Consider the following 20,970-nt stretch of genomic DNA (forward strand, 5'->3'; position numbering starts at 1 on the left):
GATCCAGTCTGCTCTGATTGGTCAGCATTTCTAGGTCTTCCTCATCTTTGCTCCTGGCGTCTCTGCACTGTCATTGCAGCCGGGGAATGACTGTGGCGGCACTTTATATATATATATATATATACACACACACACACACACACACACACACACACACACACACACACACACACACACACACACACACACACACACACACACACACACACACTCTAATAGTATTAGTTGTTACATCACAATCGTACGGAAGTCCTGAGGGCTTGTTTAAAGGCACCGTTTCTGAATACGGGCTGTGGGCATTTCTCTGTGGATTTATATAGCGCCTAAACTTTTACAACTTCAGGATACCTTTAATTAAATATACTGTACATCTTTGATTATATGAATTGTCTCTGTCTGCCTCAGGCCTTCATTTTGCTTTTATTTAAATGGTAAGGGAAGCGAGAGGCCTATTATTGAATTAGTCAAATGAAGTCAGTCTGACATCATGGGGCAGGTGACGGCTGAAGGAGGAGATCTCCCAGAAAGACCAAAGTCCTACAGGACGACGGGCACATCAGCCTCAGTAAGTACCTACCTATAATCTGTGATGATTTTGTCTGTGTAAATATGCAGTTTATTACATAACTTCAAAAACTGCAGACAGTTAAGTTGTTTGAATGTAAGTATCAATCAGAATAATCAGTATTGGTTGTCATGGTAAATGCTACAGTAACAGGCCAGGAGGAGAACTTAAATGTTAAAAGGCCAGTCAAAGGTTAACATTTTCTACTTTAAAAGTGCCATGCCTGCACTGTATATGGTGATAGTGAATGCTTCTGTAGTTGAACAGAAATAGCTTATTATGAGCTGTTACATTGCATGAATCCATCGTGCCACCTTAACGTAACAGCACATCTATCGTTTTATGACCCCACGTTCTGCCATACAGAATGCTGTGAACATTTTACTGTCAAACTAGATTATGTATCTGAGTATCATCCTGTCGTACTGCCTATTTGAATTTGAGCTACATTACATCATGTGATACTCTCAATGTTTTAAAGGGAAAGGCACAGTATTCTGTTGGGAAAAAACAAAACCTATCCTGAGACCAGGCTAATAGTTTGTGTACTCAAAGTCACAAGTCTCTTATAAACTGTGTGCATGAGAGACACAGGAATGGGAGATGGAAAGAGAGGTGATATGAGGGAGGGAGTTTCACAAGCCGATGTCACAGATGCCTCCTACTGCTTCCATTATAACATATCCATCCCAAAATAACACTTCAGATACACTAAAGCTGCAAGCACACACATTTGTCGTGGATTTTTGTGAGCCACAACATACCGGAAAACCAGTTTAACAATGTCAGCTGGTTAAAGATGAAAGCTCTAATACAACTATAGGAAGCAGGTGAAGGACAGTATGTGCCATGACGCACCAAATCACCACATCAGTATAATTCTGGTCAAATGCAGGCAATGTAAAAGACTCAAAGGGGCTTTCAAAACTCCGCTCTGGACCAAGATAAACAGAAGTCGAGCTTCATGGGGGATAGTTTCATTTACGTTCTGTGGACAAGCGCGTTAGTTAAATAGACAGGCTTGAAAGAAATGTGAAAGTGTCACTCAACGCCTCTCAGGCTTGAAATAGGGTGAGCAGCAGAGCGCATGATTGCAGATGCAGGGTGAAGCAGTTCAGTCTCCTCTCTTTCCTCACTAGCCGACAAATATAAAGGACATTAGCTTAGCATTTCGTCTGATTCTAGATTAACTTAAGTGTTTGCTCCTGGAAAACCAACCTGATGCAACAACGCTTGTGCACATTCAGTTGTTTGTTTGTAAGCTAAAAATACTCCACATGCCACTCTAAAGTCTGTTGAGCTCTTTTCCCTGTGCAATAATCTCCGTTCCACCATCCATCATGTCGGTGGTTAAACTGTGTTCTCATCGAGCCTGGGAAAAACATTTTGGTTCAGAAGTCGAAGCACTTGTGACTTGAATCACATATTCCAGGTGACCTTTCCATCAACCGCCGTAACCAAAACAACCATAAACATTCAGATAGTTTGAAGAGAAGCTCAAGCACGCCTTGTCTCCAAACCAGTAATTGACAGCGCATGATGTCTCACACTGTGCTGGCTCTGAGGGGACAGAATTAGTTATAATCATATAAAAACAAGGCGTTGGTGTTATTCAAGACTTAATAAAAATAGATTTGAAATGATTTATAATTCATGTCTTTGGCAGCATTTATTAGATGACATTTTCTCTGAACGTTTTGTTTGACCTTGCACCTGGCGCTGACCTCTTATCTCACTTGTCTTGTTTCCTTTTTGGCCTCCTGACTCACTGGCAGCAGTCAGACCAGCTTTAATTATAGCCACCCCAGCATTCCTTCCTGACAGAATAGGGGGAGATAGATAGAGGCCATGGGAGGGCAAGTGTGAGCGGTATAGAAGAATATACAAAAATAGAGAAAGGTTCAAGATGGTTAAAATAGACCGCAATGCCTGTTGTATGATTCCATTTCATTGGGATGGGGAGGCAAGCCATCCTCAATACGCCATCATGGCGTAGTTATAAATCTGCTGCTGAAATGTATCTCTCTCTTTTCTTAATGCAAGGACAGAACAACAACCATGGGCCAGAAGTTGGAGAAGCTGTCGGAAAAGGACGAAGAGTCACTTGATAATTCAGATTGGTCGGGGCAAACTGCAGAGACAGAACAGTCGGACACGGCACAACAAGATGAGAGCAGAGATCAGGACGATGGCAGTTTTGCGACCCCTCAGGCTATTGGTTGGATTAGTGGGATCAGTGTCAGCGGACCGGCCACTAGGCACACAGGGGAGCTCCCAGTCCCTTCTCCACGTACAGACCCCCAAACTGGGCAGCCAATCAGGCCTCTAGGTCAGCAGGAGCACCCTCTGAAAACCAGGGGAGAGAGGGTGGGTGGAGACAGGGATAGCCGAAGTGTTACTCGGACTGCAGAGGAGTCAAAAACTGTCCTGAACCCTAAGGAGAAAAGACAAACTTCAAACAAAAGAGGAGGCTCTGAGAGTACCACTGTGGCCTACACTGGGACTACAGCTATGGAGGTGCAAGGAAATGGGAAGAAATCAGAACTCGGTCAGAGCAAGTTGAGTTCTGACACTCAAACCAGGAATCAAACGACCTCACGCGATCCCACTAATGAGGAGGACTTTGTGGTGCTCGACAAGGATGAGACTTGGATGTCATCTGATGGGGACATCACTTTTGGCAAAAGGACTTCCAGGAATGCCCGTCAAGAAAATGGTAATGAGAAGAAAAGCAGAAGAAGATCTGACACACTTTCAGTCACGACTGACAGTGTGGAAGCACATGCTGAAAGTTCACCCGAAGCCTGTTTTGAGAGGGAAATGGGTCAACATTTGGCTGAAGTGACAGGCAGCAGGTGCCGACTAAAAGGAGTTGGTCATGTTGGAGCTGCCCACACCGAGACAACTGGGAGAGGAAGAGCAGAGACGAAGCAAAAAATAACTGACCAGAGCAAGGGGCAAGTTTCTACTAAAATTAACGTTACACAAAACAGCGGCTCGGTGAAAAGATTAAGAGAGAGCACCGAAGATTTGAAATACATGCTTGATGAAGCAGGCCAGTTGATTATACAGGAGGAGACGGGTGGTGAGAGAGAGATAAAGTCAAAATGGGAACTGTGCTTGGAAAAGGTAGATCCTTTAAGAGAATCAGACAATCTTTATGAGGAAAGCCATGATTCAGAATTTATTGCACAAAAAGCAGCAGGTGCGGAGCAGTCTCATCAGAGCAGGTTTGCTGATGCTGTCTCTAAGAGGGCTAAAGCAGGTAGTTTGTGTACCAGGAAAGAGGACAGCCAAGTGTTCTGCAAAGCAGCCGACTCTCACCCGCCAAAGGCCGAGCCCCGTAGCTCTGAAACACCACCACTGCAAGACAATGCCTCATTTACATTGGAAAAATGCGATTTGATACCTTGTCCTTATCTGTCAGGGAGTGAAGGCTGTGATGGAAAGATACAGGTCGCAAGCTTAAAGAGGGAGAGCGAGCTTGTTGGTTTCTCTGCTGTCATCACCCCTCCACCTGTAACGTATCTGTTGCCTAAGAGAGACACATCAAAGGTGACACAACTCGGTTCAAGTATAGCAAATGCACAAATGGCGTCAGATGCCTCGTGTGATTCTAAAGATGAATCTAAGCCAAAAGGAAACCCCAAAGTGAAAGGTCCACCTCCGCCTGTTCCCAAAAAACCTAAAAACCCATTTCTAAAGCTCAAAACAGCCCAACTAAGGTCTACTGATGTGCAAAGAAGAGGCAAAGATCATCTGCGCTCTGAGGAGAGGGTCAAGAGGAGACACACATTTGATTTTAACAAATATCTACCATGCAACACTCCGACTAATCAGGACATGTGCTTGCTGTGGGACGAAAGGGGCACTTACACGGTGCCAACCAACGTACGGCCGCTGTCAGTTGACCTAAGCCCTTGGGAACATCTTTCGCTCGGACACATGGATGATCAGTACGGAGACGTGATCGACTTTGACTACTGTGTGCGTATGGCAAAACTGTCTCCTGAGGAGGAGCCACAAAACCTGGATATGTTACAGAGAAGAGTATTCCTGGAAAGACGATCCAGATTTAAAAGCTCGCCTCCTCCTGTTGAGAAAAAGCCCCCAAATCGTTTTGAGTCCACAGAGACTCTTCACATACCTGAGGTCACTTCACACAGTGATAGCCAAAGACCAAAACCTGCTTATTCAGGGAGAAGAGAAATCTACCCTGAGCTCCTATCTGAAAGAGTCGGCACACAGGTCAGCAACAACAACCATGGTAACAATGTTAGGCGTAAAGACCACTACAGTAGTGATAGGGATGCAGGAAATGACAGTGAGGTAGGTTCGTACAAGCCTGTGGCGGAAATTATTAAAGAAACAAATCAAATGCGGAGACATCAGGGCCAGGTCAAACCTAAAGAGGCCAAAGCTCCGGTTCGGATAGCAGAGGAGGGTCCAAGTGTCAAAGTATCCCAAATGAAGAATGCCTTTGATGTCCCAAAGAAATCCAAAGAGCGACCACTAGAAGTTCAACCACCTCCAAAGAAAGGTAAGGACTTTGGACTGTCAGTGTTGGAGACATCAGTTCTGTACTTTTTTTTAATGACTCAATGGTTTATCAAAGCATTCATACACAAAACAGCACGTATTATATTAGGATGAGAGGGTACTTTCCAAAATGCCTGTCATGTCATGTGAAAAACTTCACTTCCAATTTAATGGTACAACTTTACTTAAAGGATTCACTGTTTGTATACAAAACCTATTAACTAATTTGATTAAGTCTAAAAATGAATTGACACAAGAACGAATTTTATAGAGAAATGTTGACATTTTGAAGTTTTGGTTTTTACTGATTTAAAGCTCCTCATCAATATTTTATATTAACGATGGCTGCCTTTAGCTCTAAGGATATTTTTAGCCTCTTTTAGCTGCAGCTGATGTATTTATGCTCTGCCATATATTACTCAAATGTAACAACAGAATCTAATTGTTGTTGTTTAATATAAGAGTCTTGTTTTCCTCGTCTGGTTGGGAGGCAAATTCAATACAAACAACTATTTATATGGCCTGAACTGTGATTCAGTAGAAAAATATATCCACATTTCATCTTCCTGTCATTTAGTCAATCATTCGACCAAGTGCATCCTCTCACCAATGACAGTGCTGGGTTTTGAATCTGGGTCCTTGTGTGTGTGCAGTTTGGATGTTCTCCCTGTTACCAAATGCAGCTCAGTGTGAACTGGAGACTCAGATATACTACTAGGTGCAAATGAGAGTATTAATGTGTTTGTCTACCTTAATAATCCCTGAAGCAGTCTTGGAAACTGTCCATGGCATTTCCCCGCCTTCTGCCGTATACTAGGATAGACTCCAAATTCCTTGATCTTTTAGAAATAAGCAGGTAAAGAAAAATAAATACATTACTTTTCTTACATCTTCTATTCACTCAATCATGATTTAAACAAGCTGTTACATTAACGTCCTCCTTCAACAGGTAAAACAAATTTCAATCACGCATATGCATCTAAGGAAAGTGGTTCTATCATGTTTGAGACTTTGTAAGAAGGGCTAGACAATTTAATAACAGTAAAAAAAAAAAAAAAACCTGCATTTAATCAACCCTAAGGAGTGCAAACATGTTCAGCCCCTTCATGTTCTGTGAAAACATCACAGAAAATGTAAAAAAGAGGGACAGGTTAAAAGCTGATTTCCCTACTTTTTTTTCCCCCTACTTTTTGCATACTTTTACTTGTGATGTGTGGGTGCATCATCACAGACTATGGGGGTTTTCTTTATGTGTTTGGACAGTGCGGGCTGGGGTGGAATTGGATGGGATGGGGGAGAGGGGAGGGACCATGATACAAAAGATGCTGTTGGTTAATGAAAATCCACATTTTTGTATAGTTGAACAAAATGCATTCATTCAAAAGGTCCACGTCAAAAGACACGATCGAGGGGGATGTAGGGAGAAACCTTTTTTTTTTTTTACCCAGTTTTCCTTGCAGCCCCATCCCCATTCACAGCCTTGGGAAATGAAATCTGACTTTCATTTGCGCATGTGCCGTAGCCGGTCGTCAACGTATCCTATTTAATTTAATAAAGATGAGAGTAGACGATTGCTAGTCTTCCGCAGGTGAGAAGGGGACATGAGATAATCCATTTGTTAACTGGCATCCAGATATAGCTCTAGATTTAAAGCACTGCCTCCGGATCACACATCTGCAGTCAGGAGAGGGAATAAGTGCATAGCGGCTGAGCTTTTTTTGTGGAGACAAGGGACACTAGAGCAACGTCCTGCAGGATAAGGGCGCGCCTAAACTACAAGATTCATGTGTTGTGATTGATTATCCCCGTGCTTACGAAAATCTTGAATAGATTTAGGAGGTAAGAAAGCCTGAAAAGTGTCTTTGCATTGTGCATTTTGTATGCGGTCTATCGGCAGTGGCTGTGCAGCATCCATTTAGCTCGCTGGATGGGTTTGAGAATAGGAGCAGCCAAAAACCTTGGGTGGAAATATCTGCACTTGCGTCAGCTGGCGGCGGTCCACCGCAGCTAACAGTTAGCAGCTAGGCTAGGTGGCTACCTATCCTAGCTAACTGGTGATGAGCGGTTCGGATGCAAAACACACTGGCAGACTAGTGGAGCAGCCATACACAAATTACACATTTTACTCTAAGTGGACCGCTCTGAATGGACCTACTACAGAAGTCACATGGCTACCTGTGTAATATTTCTTTTTAAAAACACTCCTAGGGTTGCCTCCTCCTTGTCTGCGGTGTATCAGCGACTGTTCAGACGGGACCAGCCCCGGCACAGCTGCCGAGCTGCCGGGGTAACGTTAGTGCGGCGGAACACGGTCCACGATTATCGTGGCTACCATTAACGTTAAACTTCACTTTACTTATCGAACTATTTTTCTAAACGTTTCAATAAACCACATGCTTTGTTTTGTTCTCAGGTGATAGTCACATCTGGAGACTACTCACCTAAATACTAATCTGCATATCCCACAGCGTTAACGACTTGGTTTGAAATTACTGGCAAGAAAGAAATAAAATCACAGCTGAGTCACATGATCATGATGATATTTTAATTTGTAGCTACTTGTTTTAACGGGGAGGAGGACCGAGCTTTGTGGTAACATCAGCTAACGTTAGCTAACCATTGTTTAACGTTAGCTCAGTGCAGCTGTTTCCACCTCCATTAAATATTTTGGTATATTCAGCATAAACCTTCAAAAATGCAACATGCCCGTATTATAGTAAGCTTAGGCTGAGTTGAAGTGATAGTGATTGCATCGTTTGCTTGTGTCCACCACCTATTTAGTCGCGTTGTCCAGACAGACGGGAGGCCAGACTGTAGCTGCTTACTACATTTGTATTTATATCAAAAAAATTATCATGCGGCTTACACTCTTGGACAATAATGTCATAGCAGTAGTGTGTAACTGCTAAAACAAGGCAGTCCACCATCATGATGCTCAGTAATGTCCAACTGTGTGTTGGGTGGTGATATGGTGGCACCACGTTGTAATGTAATGGCATCAACTGAAGCCTGCAGGGGCTGAAGAATCTCATTTTGTCAGATGCATATTTGAAGTGAGAGTAGCTGCTCTTGAAAGAAGCACTAATTTTGGCTGAGGGAACACGCTGTTCTGGTCTGCAAACTGTATGCTGTCCAGGCTTTATGCAGCCCTGCAGCAACATGATCACTGTTCATGGCTCTGTGGGACATTGTGCTATGAATCAATTATCCAGGGCAAGTATTTGATTCATAAAAGGGTCATGTATAGTAATCCACCTTGAAACTGTTCATTTCCCTCATATATCCGTCTCAGATGATAACAGTTACAGATGAAAGTGCTTTTTTTCTGGCAAATTGTACAGTACTGGTATGCTGTGTGAATATGTTGTGGGAAAGGATACAGTCTAAACTAAGATTTTTAGAAAGTGGGTTTTTGTATATGCAAAGAGATGTCCATATGAGAATATTGATGTGATGTGTCCTCACATTGGACTGTATGGACAGTTTCGGATTGGCTGTTATGTTTATTGAAGTTGGTTAGTGCCCATTTTTACATGTTTTTTGCCACCTGACAATCAGTTCCAAACATATGGGTACTTGGGTCTCATCAAAATACACTTCTAAAATCTAAGCAACAAAGCTATTTTAGAATAACTGCTTTAAAACAAAGATGATATTTTAACGTGCTGATGCAAGTTTTGTTCAGTTCTTTACAAAACTGTAAAATATGCTCCAGTGTTGCTGCTGAGAAAGACTTTGGGAAAAAAAACATGTTTCTTTATCAGATCAAAAATGCAGTGATTCAGCTTTTCCCTTTTCAAAATCTATGACTGAATGGGAAGAAGCAGGTGGTTTGGTGCGATGACAGAACTGGGGAGAAAAATCCTGCAGCCTGTATAACAGCTCAGTATGTCGCTACCGAATGGAAGCTTAATTACCGCCCTGAGGCACTATATATTTTCCACATAATTACACAGCAAAGCATGCCACTAAAATGATGGAAAATCTCCCTCACATATCAAAGATAGTGTTTTGGAATTACAATGCTAAAATTCAACTTTTAGGAGAATTCCCATCATGTTTGGTATTCATGTTTTGGCTGCAGATCAGATCTAACCGTCTCCAAAGTGGAATTTGCTGTGAAAACAATTACAATTCTACTCAATGGAAGCAGAAATGAGAGTTAAAGAAGAAACAGAAGGAGGTGAACATGCTTGAGGGTGCACTGAGCCACAATGTGATCATTAAATGGCGATCGACAATGGAGATCATTTCCAGAATCATGGACCAGTAACAGGCCATCTGTGGTGTGTTCATGGGAGATGATGTTGTTAAAAAAAAAAAAATCACTGCAGACATTTTTAATAAATGCATACCTTTTTGCTGCATCCATATCAGTAAACCCCAAAATAAAGCTCAGGCCTAGTTCTATGTCTGCCCCAATTACATGAAATGCCAATTCCTTCTTTTTACTACTTAAAGTTTGTTCTATTTTCTGTTAGTTACACAATAAATAATGTTATTCTTAGCCTAATGAATTAAACATTTCCTGTAGAAAGGAAGTGGCTTGCTTTTTAAATACCAAGAAAAGTTGCCTGATTGTGATTTTTGCTCTTAGTAGAATCTGCTGAGCTGCAGATTTGTGTTCTGAAGCTAATTTAACTTTCTGAGGCATCATCAGGGAGCCTAAATATTAATGACCACTAAAACAAAATGTGTGATCTAATCCGATACATCCGTTACAGTAAAGTAGGGCTGCACGATACAAGGAAAATGTTAAATGTCATGTAAATAAACACATTGGTGTACTTCTGTTCTGCCTTTCTGCTGCTTTCAGTATACTGCTAAAACACAACACATTGTTGAATAAAAAAAACAAAAATTATTTCCAACATTCTTTTATTGAACAAATTGAACATTACAAAAAAGGCACCAACAACAAAAAAATGATAGTAACATTTTACAGTGCAGTTTTCTACTGATACTCACTTTCAACTAACTAAAAAAATCCTTTCGACTCTTTTTTTGGCGATAAAAAACGATATATTGTGCATCCCTACAGTAAATTGAGCATAAGTTCTCTCCAGTTTAAATGACATCCATGCATTGTAAAATGTTGACCGATACAGTACATGGATTTTTACATGGATTGGATATTATTTAATGCACTTCAAGAGGTGAAGCATTTTAACATTCTTACAGTTTTTGGAGTACAAAATATCTACAATATCTTCATATTGTAAACTTCTATCTTTCAAACTATTTCCACGGCGTTACTGTTATATGTTGTGCAATATTTGTATCTTTCCTTTTGGATAATGTAACCAGATGTCCAGTTTTTAACTTGATTTACCTTACCTTTTCTGCTTGTGTTTTCATAATGTTCTTGTTAATGGCAGACCTTGTGGTATTATTAATTCTTCTCATATGTTCGCTTAAAATGTTTTATATCTGGTAGAATTGTGATTGACAGTGCTTTACAGTTGCTTAATTCTTTCTGCCTATTAGTCAACAATTTTTGCAGAACTTTTTCTCTCAGTCTCACACAAGTCTGGAAAATTACACAGAGATAAGGAGGTATATACAGCACAGCTGGAGAAAAATGTGTCTCAGTTCAACTTAAAATGTTTGCCAGTAGGTAGAGCTGATTTATTTCCTTCGCATGCACATAAACAAACTTGATTAGCATAATCTCAGATCAGACAGACTGCTGGCAGTAAACCAAACTAACCCCAAGGTTTCCTCTGCATGTTTAAACATCGACAGAAGGATTCTCATTTTCAGATTTTACAGCATCAGTTTCTGTGGGGAAATGGCCGCTTTCTGTAGCGTTTATACATTTTATTGTATGTTGTATGTACGTATGTACTTTTCTGGGCAAAACACTCAAACTGCACTTCTATTTCTCTGTACAGATATGTTGCGGCGAGTTGTACGACAGAGCAAGTTCCGTCATGTCTTTGGTCAGGCCGTGAGGAACGACCAGTGCTATGATGACATCCGAGTGTCCAGGGTCACATGGGACAGCTCCTTCTGTGCTGTCAACCCCAAATTTGTTGCCATCATTATAGACGCCAGTGGGGGAGGAGCCTTCCTTGTACTTCCTCTACAAAAGGTGAGTGACGCCCTGCCACACTTTCTCATTTCTATCAAGGGTTTTAAAAAGATCTTTTGATGGTCCACTAAAGAGCTGTGAGGTCCAAGTTTGCATGAAGTGTTAAAAAAATATAGAGTTGAAATGTTTTTTTGTTCAGCTGCCCATTAACTGTCAGGTCGGAATAAAAAGCTGCATGACACTGGCAACTGAAAAACTAAATAGGACACAGAGGTTGTAAAGTATACCATAGATACAAGGGTTGTTCTGTAGCAGTATGCTGTATCATAGTATAGCATTCAGAACATGTAGCAAATCAATCTTATAGGCTCGGTCTTGGTCAGCAGACCTTCAGCACACTGCTGCTGTGACCCTGTCCTCCCGTTCCCCTGAGGCTCATATAGTAATCAATGTTTAAATCTGCCTGGTAGTAAAGGCATCCAATGTGTATCCTGTTACAGTTTGCTCATTAAACCCATGATACTCACAGAGGGGATGGATGCTGTGCCATTATTTTAGTCCACTGGGTTAATTGATTTATATTCACTGTATAATATCCTGCCCAGAGAAGCTGCTGTGACTTTGGGACATGGGTAGACAGATGTTCAGCCGTGACAATGGATGAGGTCATAACAGTAAAATGGGTTTACTGTGTCCTCACATTAAAGGCCCAGCAGATCATGATACTCAGACATCTTCTGTTGTTGGTTAGCTTGTGAATTTGTGAAGAGGATTTGCTGCTGAATCTCAAAGTCCAGTGCCTCCTTCTCCTCTCGCCGTCAACCACCACATATCCATACAATCTTTGGGTAATACTGGTTGACATGTAACGTCTTCTACTTGCTGGTTTTACTGGAGTTAAATGTTGTTTGATATTAAATAAATAACTTTTAGTTGACTTCTTAGTGTGATTTTTGAAAATGTACTATTATTATTATTATTATTATTATTATTATTATTATTATTATTATAGCTCTGTGTGTTTAGCCTAGCATGAGGATAGATGTGATGGTCATACAAGGACTGAATATAACTTCTACAGGATTAGCCCCGTTAGTCCGTCATTTTCATATCTCTCAGACAGATATCAGCTTACAGGAGAATGCAGCTCACACTCTTTGTAACAAAGTTGTCTTCTGTCTCACAGTCGGGCCGTATAGACAAGGTCTACCCTACAGTATGTGGTCACACAGGCCCAGTGTTGGACATCGACTGGTGTCCTCATAATGACCTCGTCATTGCTAGCGGCTCGGAGGACTGCACGGTCATGGTAAGGATGCGGTTAAAAAGGATCTTTGAGTTTTTTCCCCTGGTTTATTATGTTTGTGCTTTAACAGAGTTGCAATTTTAAAAGTACTTTTAAGTAAGTGCTACTTTTATTGGACATATATTCGGTGTAGTGTCTGGTATGTAACTGGTTTGTTTTTTGGACTCAGGTTTGGCAGATCCCTGAGAACGGGCTGGAGACTCCCCTTTCACAGCCTGTGGTCGTGTTAGAAGGCCACTCCAAGAGGGTCGGCATTGTGTCTTGGCATCCCACCGCACGCAACGTTCTCCTCAGTGCAGGTAACCTTCGACTGAGGCCTTTGGTACACCCTGTGCCCTCAAACTGAAATATCTCTTTAGGTAATTGTCTGCCATTTGTCCACTGTGCACAGCTGAACTCCAAATCTGACCAATTATCTCACAGACTGCCTTCTGTCATGTTGCTTTGTGTGATGTAAAGTGCTTAAAATAACCTTGGACACTGAGGTGTGGGTGTGTAGTCAGGCTGTGCTGTTTGTGTCCATTTTAGGGTGTGACAACCAGATTGTCATTTGGAATGTGGGCACGGGAGAGGCCATGATCAACCTGGAGGACATGCACCCTGATGTTATCTTTAGTGTCAGCTGGAGCCGCAATGGCAGCCTGCTCTGCACCGCCTGCAAGGACAAGAAGGTCCGCGTCATCGACCCCCGTAAAAAAAGGATTGTTGCAGTAAGTGGACACGCAGCTCGCTGCAGGGATTTGGGGGAATAATCTTTCCCAGAATCACCCACCAAACTGTTGACTCAAAGCACCTACCAACATGGCTGTCCAATATGACAAGTGTGTTTCTGTTTTTAGGAGAAGGACAAAGCTCACGAGGGAGCTCGACCAATGAGAGCGATCTTTTTAGCAGACGGAAATATTTTCACCACTGGATTCAGCCGCATGAGCGAGCGCCAGCTGGCCCTGTGGAAAACTGTACGTCAGCAGAGAGAATCTCATTTAATCCTGAACACACTGAGACATCACAAATACACTGCTTTCTATATGACACTTTAAAGTGATGTTGAACCTTCGTTGGGCCTTGCTTCGTAAAACTTCCTGCCTGTGAAATAAGTCCCTATATTGTCAGTGGTTTCAGTCAGTGGATTATTTTTTTCCTATCAAATTTTCATTACACCTTAGCTCCAGTTGGGGGTGTTAAATTCAAAGGGTAACATTAACACAGTGATCTCACTTTTCCAGATCTCGTTACCAGGAGTCATTTCTTGTGTATTTTTATGTATGATTTCTTCTTGTTCATTATTAGGAATAGGTGCCATGCATCTTAAAGGTCTTAGTGCTGTACAAATACAGAATTTTGTGTTTCCAGGACAACATGGATGAGCCAATATGTGTTCAAGAGATGGACTCCAGTAATGGAGTTCTGCTGCCCTTCTATGACCCCGACACCAACATAGTCTACCTGTGTGGAAAGGTGAGCAGCCTTGTAAAGAAATTCCAGTTTTGTTTCTCTTTTTTTAATCATTAGATTCACAAACTGATTTTGAGCTGCGATTGTGTGTCCTCAGGGTGACAGCAGCATTCGGTACTTTGAGATCACTGATGAGGCACCGTTTGTTCACTACCTCAACACCTTTTCCACCAAGGAGCCCCAGAGAGGCATGGGATACATGCCCAAAAGAGGCCTGGATGTCAACAAATGTGAAATCGCAAGGTGTTGTTGTCATTATATTTTTTTTTACCTTTGCCTAGTTAGTATGTGGAGCTAGCATACATTATAAGGCTCAAAACGTTTGATTATTACAGAATTCTTCTGAAAAATACCCACATGTTTTAATAAGAGCCTAAACCAATTGAGCTATCTAGATATAATTTCTCCATGTACCCAAATGTTACTGCAAGGGAGACATTTCTAGGGCTGCAACTAAGGATTATTTTCTTTGTCCATTAATCAAATTTTTCTCAGTTTTCAATATTTGGTCTATAAAATGTCAGAAAATAGTAAAAAAAAAACACAATTTCCCATAGCCCTAGTAACATTAAAATGTCTTCTTTTGTGTGACCAACAGTTCAAAACCCAAAGATAATCAGTTTGGTATCATAGAAGATTATGAAAACCAGCAAGCCAGACAATCCTTTTGCATTTTTGCTTAGGAAAACCGATTAATTTACTATCAAAATTGTTGCTGAATAATATTCTGTCAACCGTCTAATCGATTAAACAACTCATTGTTTCCGTTCTTGACGTCACTATTGTTTACTGAAAACAAGTTCCTTTTACTGTAATAGAAGAGAAAATAAGGACAGTGCTTATCAATTTTTTTTAAAATGTTTAAACTACAAAGTTTTTACAATAGGATGTTCTGACAGATTTTTGTTTTGTCTTTTTTTTTTTTATCTGATTTTTAGTCATTTTTTTCAAAATATTTAAAATAAACATATAAACACATACATAATGAGCCTTACCAATATATACATTTCAGTAATTGACTGAATGCATTTCTTAGAATTAAGTACAAATTTGTACAGTATAAGTACTCTACTTTTGTGTGTCTGTTATTATATGTCTGTTAATTAATTCATTTTATTTAAATAATGTTCTTCATGTGGCATGTCAACGGTTTTACTGTGTACAATATTAATCATATTATATTAATCCTCTCTGTAGGTTTTACAAATTACATGAAAGAAAATGTGAACCAATCATCATGACAGTCCCGCGTAAGGTAAGTCTGTGTTTATATCAAACAATAAATATGCGGTTCTCTTAATGCTGCTTTATTGACTATGTCCCATTCCTCTGCTGTCTTCCTCTCCTCATGGCATGTCCTGTCTCCTCTCCCCCTGCCCAGTCGGATCTGTTCCAGGACGACCTGTATCCTGACACAGCCGGCCCCGATCCCGCCCTGGAGTCGGAGGAGTGGTTCGCTGGGAAGAACGGAGGCCCCATCCTCATCTCACTCAAAGATGGCTACGTCTCCGCGAAGAGCCGGGATCTGAAAGTGGTTAAGACAAACGTCCTGGAGAGCAAGCCAGTCACAAAAGCAGAAAGCATCTCAACTGTCCAGAAGCACGCTTCTTCACAACCCTCAGTAGTGAGTGTAAACATGTCATATTTCCCACTTTTTTTGTGAGTTTATTATTACTTTTGTTATTATAACTAGGTTCCTAAAACTGATTATTATTATTATTATTACGGTTTCCTTTAATAAAATGCATTGCACTTTTCAAACTCACACAGCATTTTTTGCTGACGTTTGGACTCTCCCATTCACAGTAATTATTATGGTTGGAACCATTCACAACATTTATGGATCAGCACATACTTTGGTATTTGGGTCATGATTCAGTGGAACAGCAAGGGAAAATGTTAACTGCTGGAGGCCGGTAAAATCCCTGCTCATTTTGCCAGAACAATTTAGATAGACTTTAGATGTAAATAAGATACAGTAGTTATCACCCACAAAATCTTCTGTAAGCAACTCTGGCAGTCTTCAGCTGGCTCTTAAGAGCCAAATAAAGGGGGAAAGAACTCAGCAAATCTAACTTTCTCTCCGTTTTCACCAGAAAATGGAAGATAAACTGGAAGAGGTACTCCGAGAGTTCAAGTCACTCAGGGACCGTGTCATCCTCCAAGACCGTCGAATCGCCAGGCTGGAAGAGCAGGTTGCCAAGGTTGCCATGTAAGACCCCGTCCCCTTCCTCGGACCGTTAGTCATTTTTGGAGAGGAATCGGTCAGCCGTGGCCAAATTCTCAAAGATTCGGCTTCATTGAGCTTGGTGAGACCAAGCCCTACATTCCAAGATGAACTTTATTTTTTTCCTCATCAAGTCTCCAGTTTCACACATAGAGAAAGGAAAAACTCTCGCAGCTCATGTACACATTTGAAGAAAAGACATTTTTGTTGAAGGAAACAGTCTTAACTTTTTATTGTTTTTCAAATTGTGGTAAAACATTCTTATTATGTGAAGTTTGTACTTACTACTCAAAAACCGTATGTAGCATCAGTATTTCCATTGTTATTTTTTGTGTTGCCAAATATGAATCATGTGCGGTTTCATGCACTGCTTTTACATTTATTTTCTCTCCTGTTGTACATTCCGGTCACAACCTGGTAGATTGATTTAGTCCAACTGGATATTTTTTAAACAATAGCTGTTGAACCTTTTTCCTCCCACCAGTTTGCTCATTGATAACCATCAGATTTATGAAAGTGGAAGAATTCCTTTAAAACGTTTTGTTCCTCTTCTTCTTGGCTTGAAATTTAACATAGGGTTTTATTGGGGAGGGGGGTGGGGTTGCATCTCTCTGGTGTAAATGTTGTGCAAATGTAGTGGTGCCTCTTGTCACTGTTAAGGGTCAAACTGAAGTCGCCCTCTCCAGTGCATATTTAGTGTTGGGAAGGGACCACTCACCCAGCTTGTGTTTCACTGAACCCCTGACAAACAGTTCTGTGCACATAATAAAGGTTTTACACACGGAAACCTCTATTTTCTTTCTTTTTCTTTAACTTTTTTTGGCTTTTATCAATCTCTATCCATGCAGGTCGAGTGTAGAGCTATTCTGTGTCAGTGGGAGTTTATTCATTTTCTGTCAATCCCAACCCCCACCAAAGCCTACAAACCTCCTCAGTTAGCTGTTACTTCTTTTCTTGCCTAATGGTGGTGCTAAAGCAGCAGCAGCAGTCATGAGGTCATTAAAATGTGGATGGATGAAGCTGGCTCCTCTGCTGTGTCAAATATATTTTCTTTTTTAGTATAAGGTCTATTTCTGTTTTTATTAGATATTCTGACAGTTTAATTTATTTTACATTCTCAGATTTTTTTTCCTCCTTTTTTTAATGAAATATGGGATACTTTTTGTAAATGGCCTCAAGCCAAAAAGGTTTAGAACCACTATCATAATTGTACTTTTTAAGCTCATCATGTGTCTTTTTTATGTAAAATCTTTATTGAAAAGTAAAAAATGACTGTAGCTGTCAAACAAAATGTAGTGGATTAGAAGTAGCATGAAATAGAAATACTCAAGTAAAGTATCCAAAATGTCTACTAACTGTACTTGAGTAACTGCTTTCCACCACTGGTGAGAGCAAGGCAGTGACCCTCTTCTGTGCTTGATGCTCTGTACCATGTGTTCTTTTTCACAGCATGGCAACGTTCAAAACGCTAAAAACAAATAGAAGTTTATCTTCACGGTTTTTTTACAACCACATCCTAGTATTACTCAGCAGCACAGGAAGTGATCGTTATGATTTACACACTAGGAGAACATTTCTATTTCCTTACAGGGTACAAAAGTGTGAGTCCAAGCTTTGTATTTTGACAGTTGTTGCAAATCAGTCTTTGAAGCCAGGGCACCAAATCAGCCACCAAACCACCACACAAATGTTGGTTTTTACACACATTACATGTCACTGTAAATCTTAGACAGAAGGTGACATGTGAGAAACATCTGTTCACAGAACTGAGTACTTCCTGCTACTTTATATAAAGTAGCTGTCAGAACATCAGTAGATGCAGAGCAAACATCAACACCTGAGCTATTTCCAACTTTCCATCAGTGAGGTAAGACACATCTTCTTTTGTCAATGAATAGATAGGAGATCTCAAAATATGGTAGCTGAGCCTATGTAGGGAACTCAAAAAAACAAGTTCTGATACATTTTACTTCCTTGTTGATGCAACCTAAAGCTATGCGTTTCTTAGGGAAGTGTCTGTATCTGACTTTTCTGAAAATGTTATATAGAGCTGGTTTAAAAAAAGGTGTGAGTGTGAACATTTCCTGTTTCTTCTTTCAAGCAGTGCTATAGTCAGCATGTCAGAGCTCAAAGGATGTTCCCCCAGAGACGCTGAAATTAACTAAACCTTTATCAGATTTTATCTGCACGTCCATCCTTGTGCTTCACCAGCAGCAAGGTAAGACACTGACAGGTGTTTCTGAGGACACATTTACAATCTTTGTTTTAGTTATATGTTTCTGCTTTTGGGATCTACGGTTTTCTTTAATGTAATAGTGTTATGAAGTGTACTACCTGCTCTCTAAAAATGTGATCTTCTATTAGGATTCTCTCACAAAGGAGGTTGATTTATCTACGTTGATTCCTTCATAATGTATTCTTCACTTTGACAACACTTCAAAAGTTACAGAACATCTGATGTTGAAACCTCTGCTGCCGTTTAAACAGATCACATATAAGAAAAAACTTTAAATGGGGATTCTGTTTGTGTAGACGTCTTTTTAAGAAAGGCTCAGATATACTCTAAAAATGCAGTAGTTCTTTCTTTTTTCCTGTGAAAATGTAGCAATGGGTGTGGTGAAAGACTCATGACTGTTTCATCATAAGATGTCACTAGCAGACATGACTTGATTTTTTTCCCCATGTGTTTGTGTCTTTTTACTACAACAACTCTTGCATTAATTGCAGCCTGTAATTTGAATCTTTACTTACATTTCAGAAACAACAATGGGGCTACTCAGCATGAAGATGAATCTGGCTCTGCTTTGGGGGATATCTGTTTTGTTTGCTATGGAGTCCATGAGTGCTTTCATCCCAAATACCAACTCAACTGCTGAACCAGACAAGACAACCGCGAAGCTCATAAGTAGCTCATATGTACTTCACCCTGAAACTCAGAAACCTGCAGAGATAAGTGTTGCTGCACCAGCGGAGACCACTGTGTCACCCACAGTGGAAACAAAAGAGGCAATCATCACTGACAGAAGTGACAGCACATCTGGTTTGGTTGCCATGAATACTGTGGCAACAACTACAAGCAGTTCAGGTCCACCATTGCTTCATATCTCCACAGCGGTGACCACAACTGCAGGTGCAACGCATCCTTCTAACAACACGACGATCTCAGAGACAGCCAAACCTACAGAGGATCACATACGTCAACAATCACCAAGCACTTCTACAGACACGACTGCTCCTGCAACAGCTTCTGCAGCATCTACACTGGAGGTGCCTTCCCCGCAGCCTACATCCACCACTAAGCCTGAAGTTACGTCCAAGTTATCTTCTACCACCTCTCCTGCTAATTCTTCTCCATCTCCAGTCTTCACCCAGACCCTCAGCAGTCCCTCACCTTCTACTACAGCCATAACAATAGCTAACCCCACCTCTGAGGCAGCACCTGTGTTTGACCCCACAACAAGTGAGACATCCACCACCAGCACTGAGCTTTCGTCTACGTCTCAGCCCGTTTCTGTGACAAAAATACCCATCTCCACAACAGGGTCGAGCTCTACCGCTGAACCCCCAAACATCTCATTCACAACCGATTCTCCCATCCCCACGACCAATGTCTCCACCACCAATGTCTCCACCAGTCCTGCAGGAATCTTGATCCCTCGTGTGTCCAAGAGGTTGCCAAACCCGACCACCAAATCCAATCGGGCAACTACAACAGCACCTCGTGAAGTCTCAAAGAGCCCACTCAGCACCGAGGCCCAACCCTGCTCCACCCGAGGCGTGGTGAAGAACTGCCTCATCGTCATCGCCTCCTTGGCCGCGTTGGCCACCGCCTTTATTGTCTCTACCGTCATCCTCTGCGCCAAGCTTTCAACAAGGAAGTACAAAGTCAAGAAGACATCTCAGCCGGCCACAGAGATGATGTGCATCTCAGCCCTGCTGCCTGAGAGGAATTACACCTACTCAAGACAACGCAATCCAGTCACTAACGGAGTCCTGGTGATCCACGGTGGTGCAGACAGCGATGAGGACGGAGGAGATAACCTTACTCTCAGCAGCTTCCTTCCAGAAAATGACCGCTTTGTTTAGATGGAATTATCATTATTGTCATCAGACTGATCCGTCTGATGTCATTGATGTGGAAACAGTTGCTGTTTGAATAAACTTGTGCTTCCCGTTTGATGTTGGTGGTTTGGCTTGGCTGCACACCCTATTGCTGTGGAGGAAGAGACATAGAAACCACAAACAAAACAGTTACTGTTTCATCTTCATGTTGCTCTAACCGTATCTGGCATCAGGACATCTAATGTGTATTTTAGGCAGGAGTTAAGACTTTTTGCATAATTTTACACTTGCCCTCCACAAGAGACTTTAAGTCGGGATGAGGAAAGTGAACTAAGAATTTTTTCTTTGCACTTCCTGAGCTGAGCTCTGATGGTATTTCACTCAGCGACGGGAGACAGGAAGGCTTGTTTTGTCTAGGGATTACTGTTCTTCAGTGCTATTCAGGTAGCACAGAGGCTTCATTTTATGAACGCTGTAATTTGATTAATGACAAACTGTATGTGACTGTTTATGTGGGTGTAGATATGCAGCTTCTGTATTGTGATAATTTATTAACAGTGTTGGGAGTAACGCGTTACAAAAGTAACGCAATTACAGTAATGTATTCCTTTTTGCTGTAACGCAGTAATATAACGCATTACTAATTAAATTTCGGTAATATTATACTCGTTACAATCTCAGTAACGCGAGTTACAACGCATTTTAACGCAACATTTAGTGGTGCATTGTTTTTTTAAGAGTTCACCAACACCGCGACACATTTCTTCACAGGAAAAAAAAAA

General features: G+C 41.1%; 2 protein-coding genes across 6 annotated transcripts; both read left to right on the forward strand.

Moving 5' to 3' along the window:
• The first annotated feature begins 454 nt into the window (after positions 1–454).
• coro1cb (coronin, actin binding protein, 1Cb) lies at positions 455–16,913 on the forward strand. Of its 2 annotated transcripts, XM_031277994.2 has the most exons (12): positions 455–565; positions 2,609–5,105; positions 10,999–11,198; positions 12,325–12,447; positions 12,614–12,743; positions 12,973–13,154; positions 13,284–13,403; positions 13,798–13,902; positions 13,997–14,142; positions 15,097–15,154; positions 15,281–15,523; positions 15,996–16,913. In XM_031277994.2, the coding sequence occupies exons 1-12, from the start codon at positions 488–490 to the stop codon at positions 16,113–16,115; spliced, it is 4,002 nt and encodes a 1,333-aa protein (XP_031133854.2). In that variant the 5' UTR covers positions 455–487; the 3' UTR covers positions 16,116–16,913. The 2 variants fall into 2 exon arrangements, with proteins under 2 accessions (XP_031133854.2, XP_031133855.1); XM_031277995.2 differs by lacking the exons at positions 455–565; positions 2,609–5,105 and adding an exon at positions 6,626–6,943.
• An 809-nt stretch (positions 16,914–17,722) lies between these two features.
• On the forward strand, positions 17,723–20,743 carry selplg (selectin P ligand). 4 transcript variants are annotated; one of them, XM_031277923.2, is made up of 3 exons: positions 17,727–17,993; positions 18,228–18,344; positions 18,885–20,743. In XM_031277923.2, the coding sequence occupies exon 3, from the start codon at positions 18,893–18,895 to the stop codon at positions 20,210–20,212; it is 1,320 nt and encodes a 439-aa protein (XP_031133783.1). In that variant the 5' UTR covers positions 17,727–17,993; positions 18,228–18,344; positions 18,885–18,892; the 3' UTR covers positions 20,213–20,743. The 4 variants fall into 4 exon arrangements, with proteins under 4 accessions (XP_031133784.1, XP_031133783.1, XP_031133782.1 ...); XM_031277922.2 differs by having other exon boundaries at positions 18,231–18,344; XM_031277925.2 differs by lacking the exon at positions 17,727–17,993 and having other exon boundaries at positions 18,046–18,344; positions 18,885–19,380; positions 19,414–20,743.
• Positions 20,744–20,970: the final 227 nt, after the last annotated feature.

This window comes from Sander lucioperca, chromosome 1 (genome assembly GCF_008315115.2).
Source record: "Sander lucioperca isolate FBNREF2018 chromosome 1, SLUC_FBN_1.2, whole genome shotgun sequence".
NCBI classification, from domain to species: domain Eukaryota; kingdom Metazoa; phylum Chordata; class Actinopteri; order Perciformes; family Percidae; genus Sander; species Sander lucioperca.

Bases quoted from the DNA above. Each gene is read 5' to 3' on its own strand.
- coro1cb (XM_031277994.2), top strand. From the start codon at position 488: ATGGGGCAGGTGACGGCTGAAGGAGGAGATCTCCCAGAAAGACCAAAG. The intron at 12,744-12,972 runs GTAACCTTCGAC...TGTCCATTTTAG, and splicing joins CAACGTTCTCCTCAGTGCAG to GGTGTGACAACCAGATTGTC. The intron at 14,143-15,096 runs GTGTTGTTGTCA...TCCTCTCTGTAG, and splicing joins AACAAATGTGAAATCGCAAG to GTTTTACAAATTACATGAAA.
- selplg (XM_031277924.2), top strand. From the start codon at position 18,893: ATGGGGCTACTCAGCATGAAGATGAATCTGGCTCTGCTTTGGGGGATA.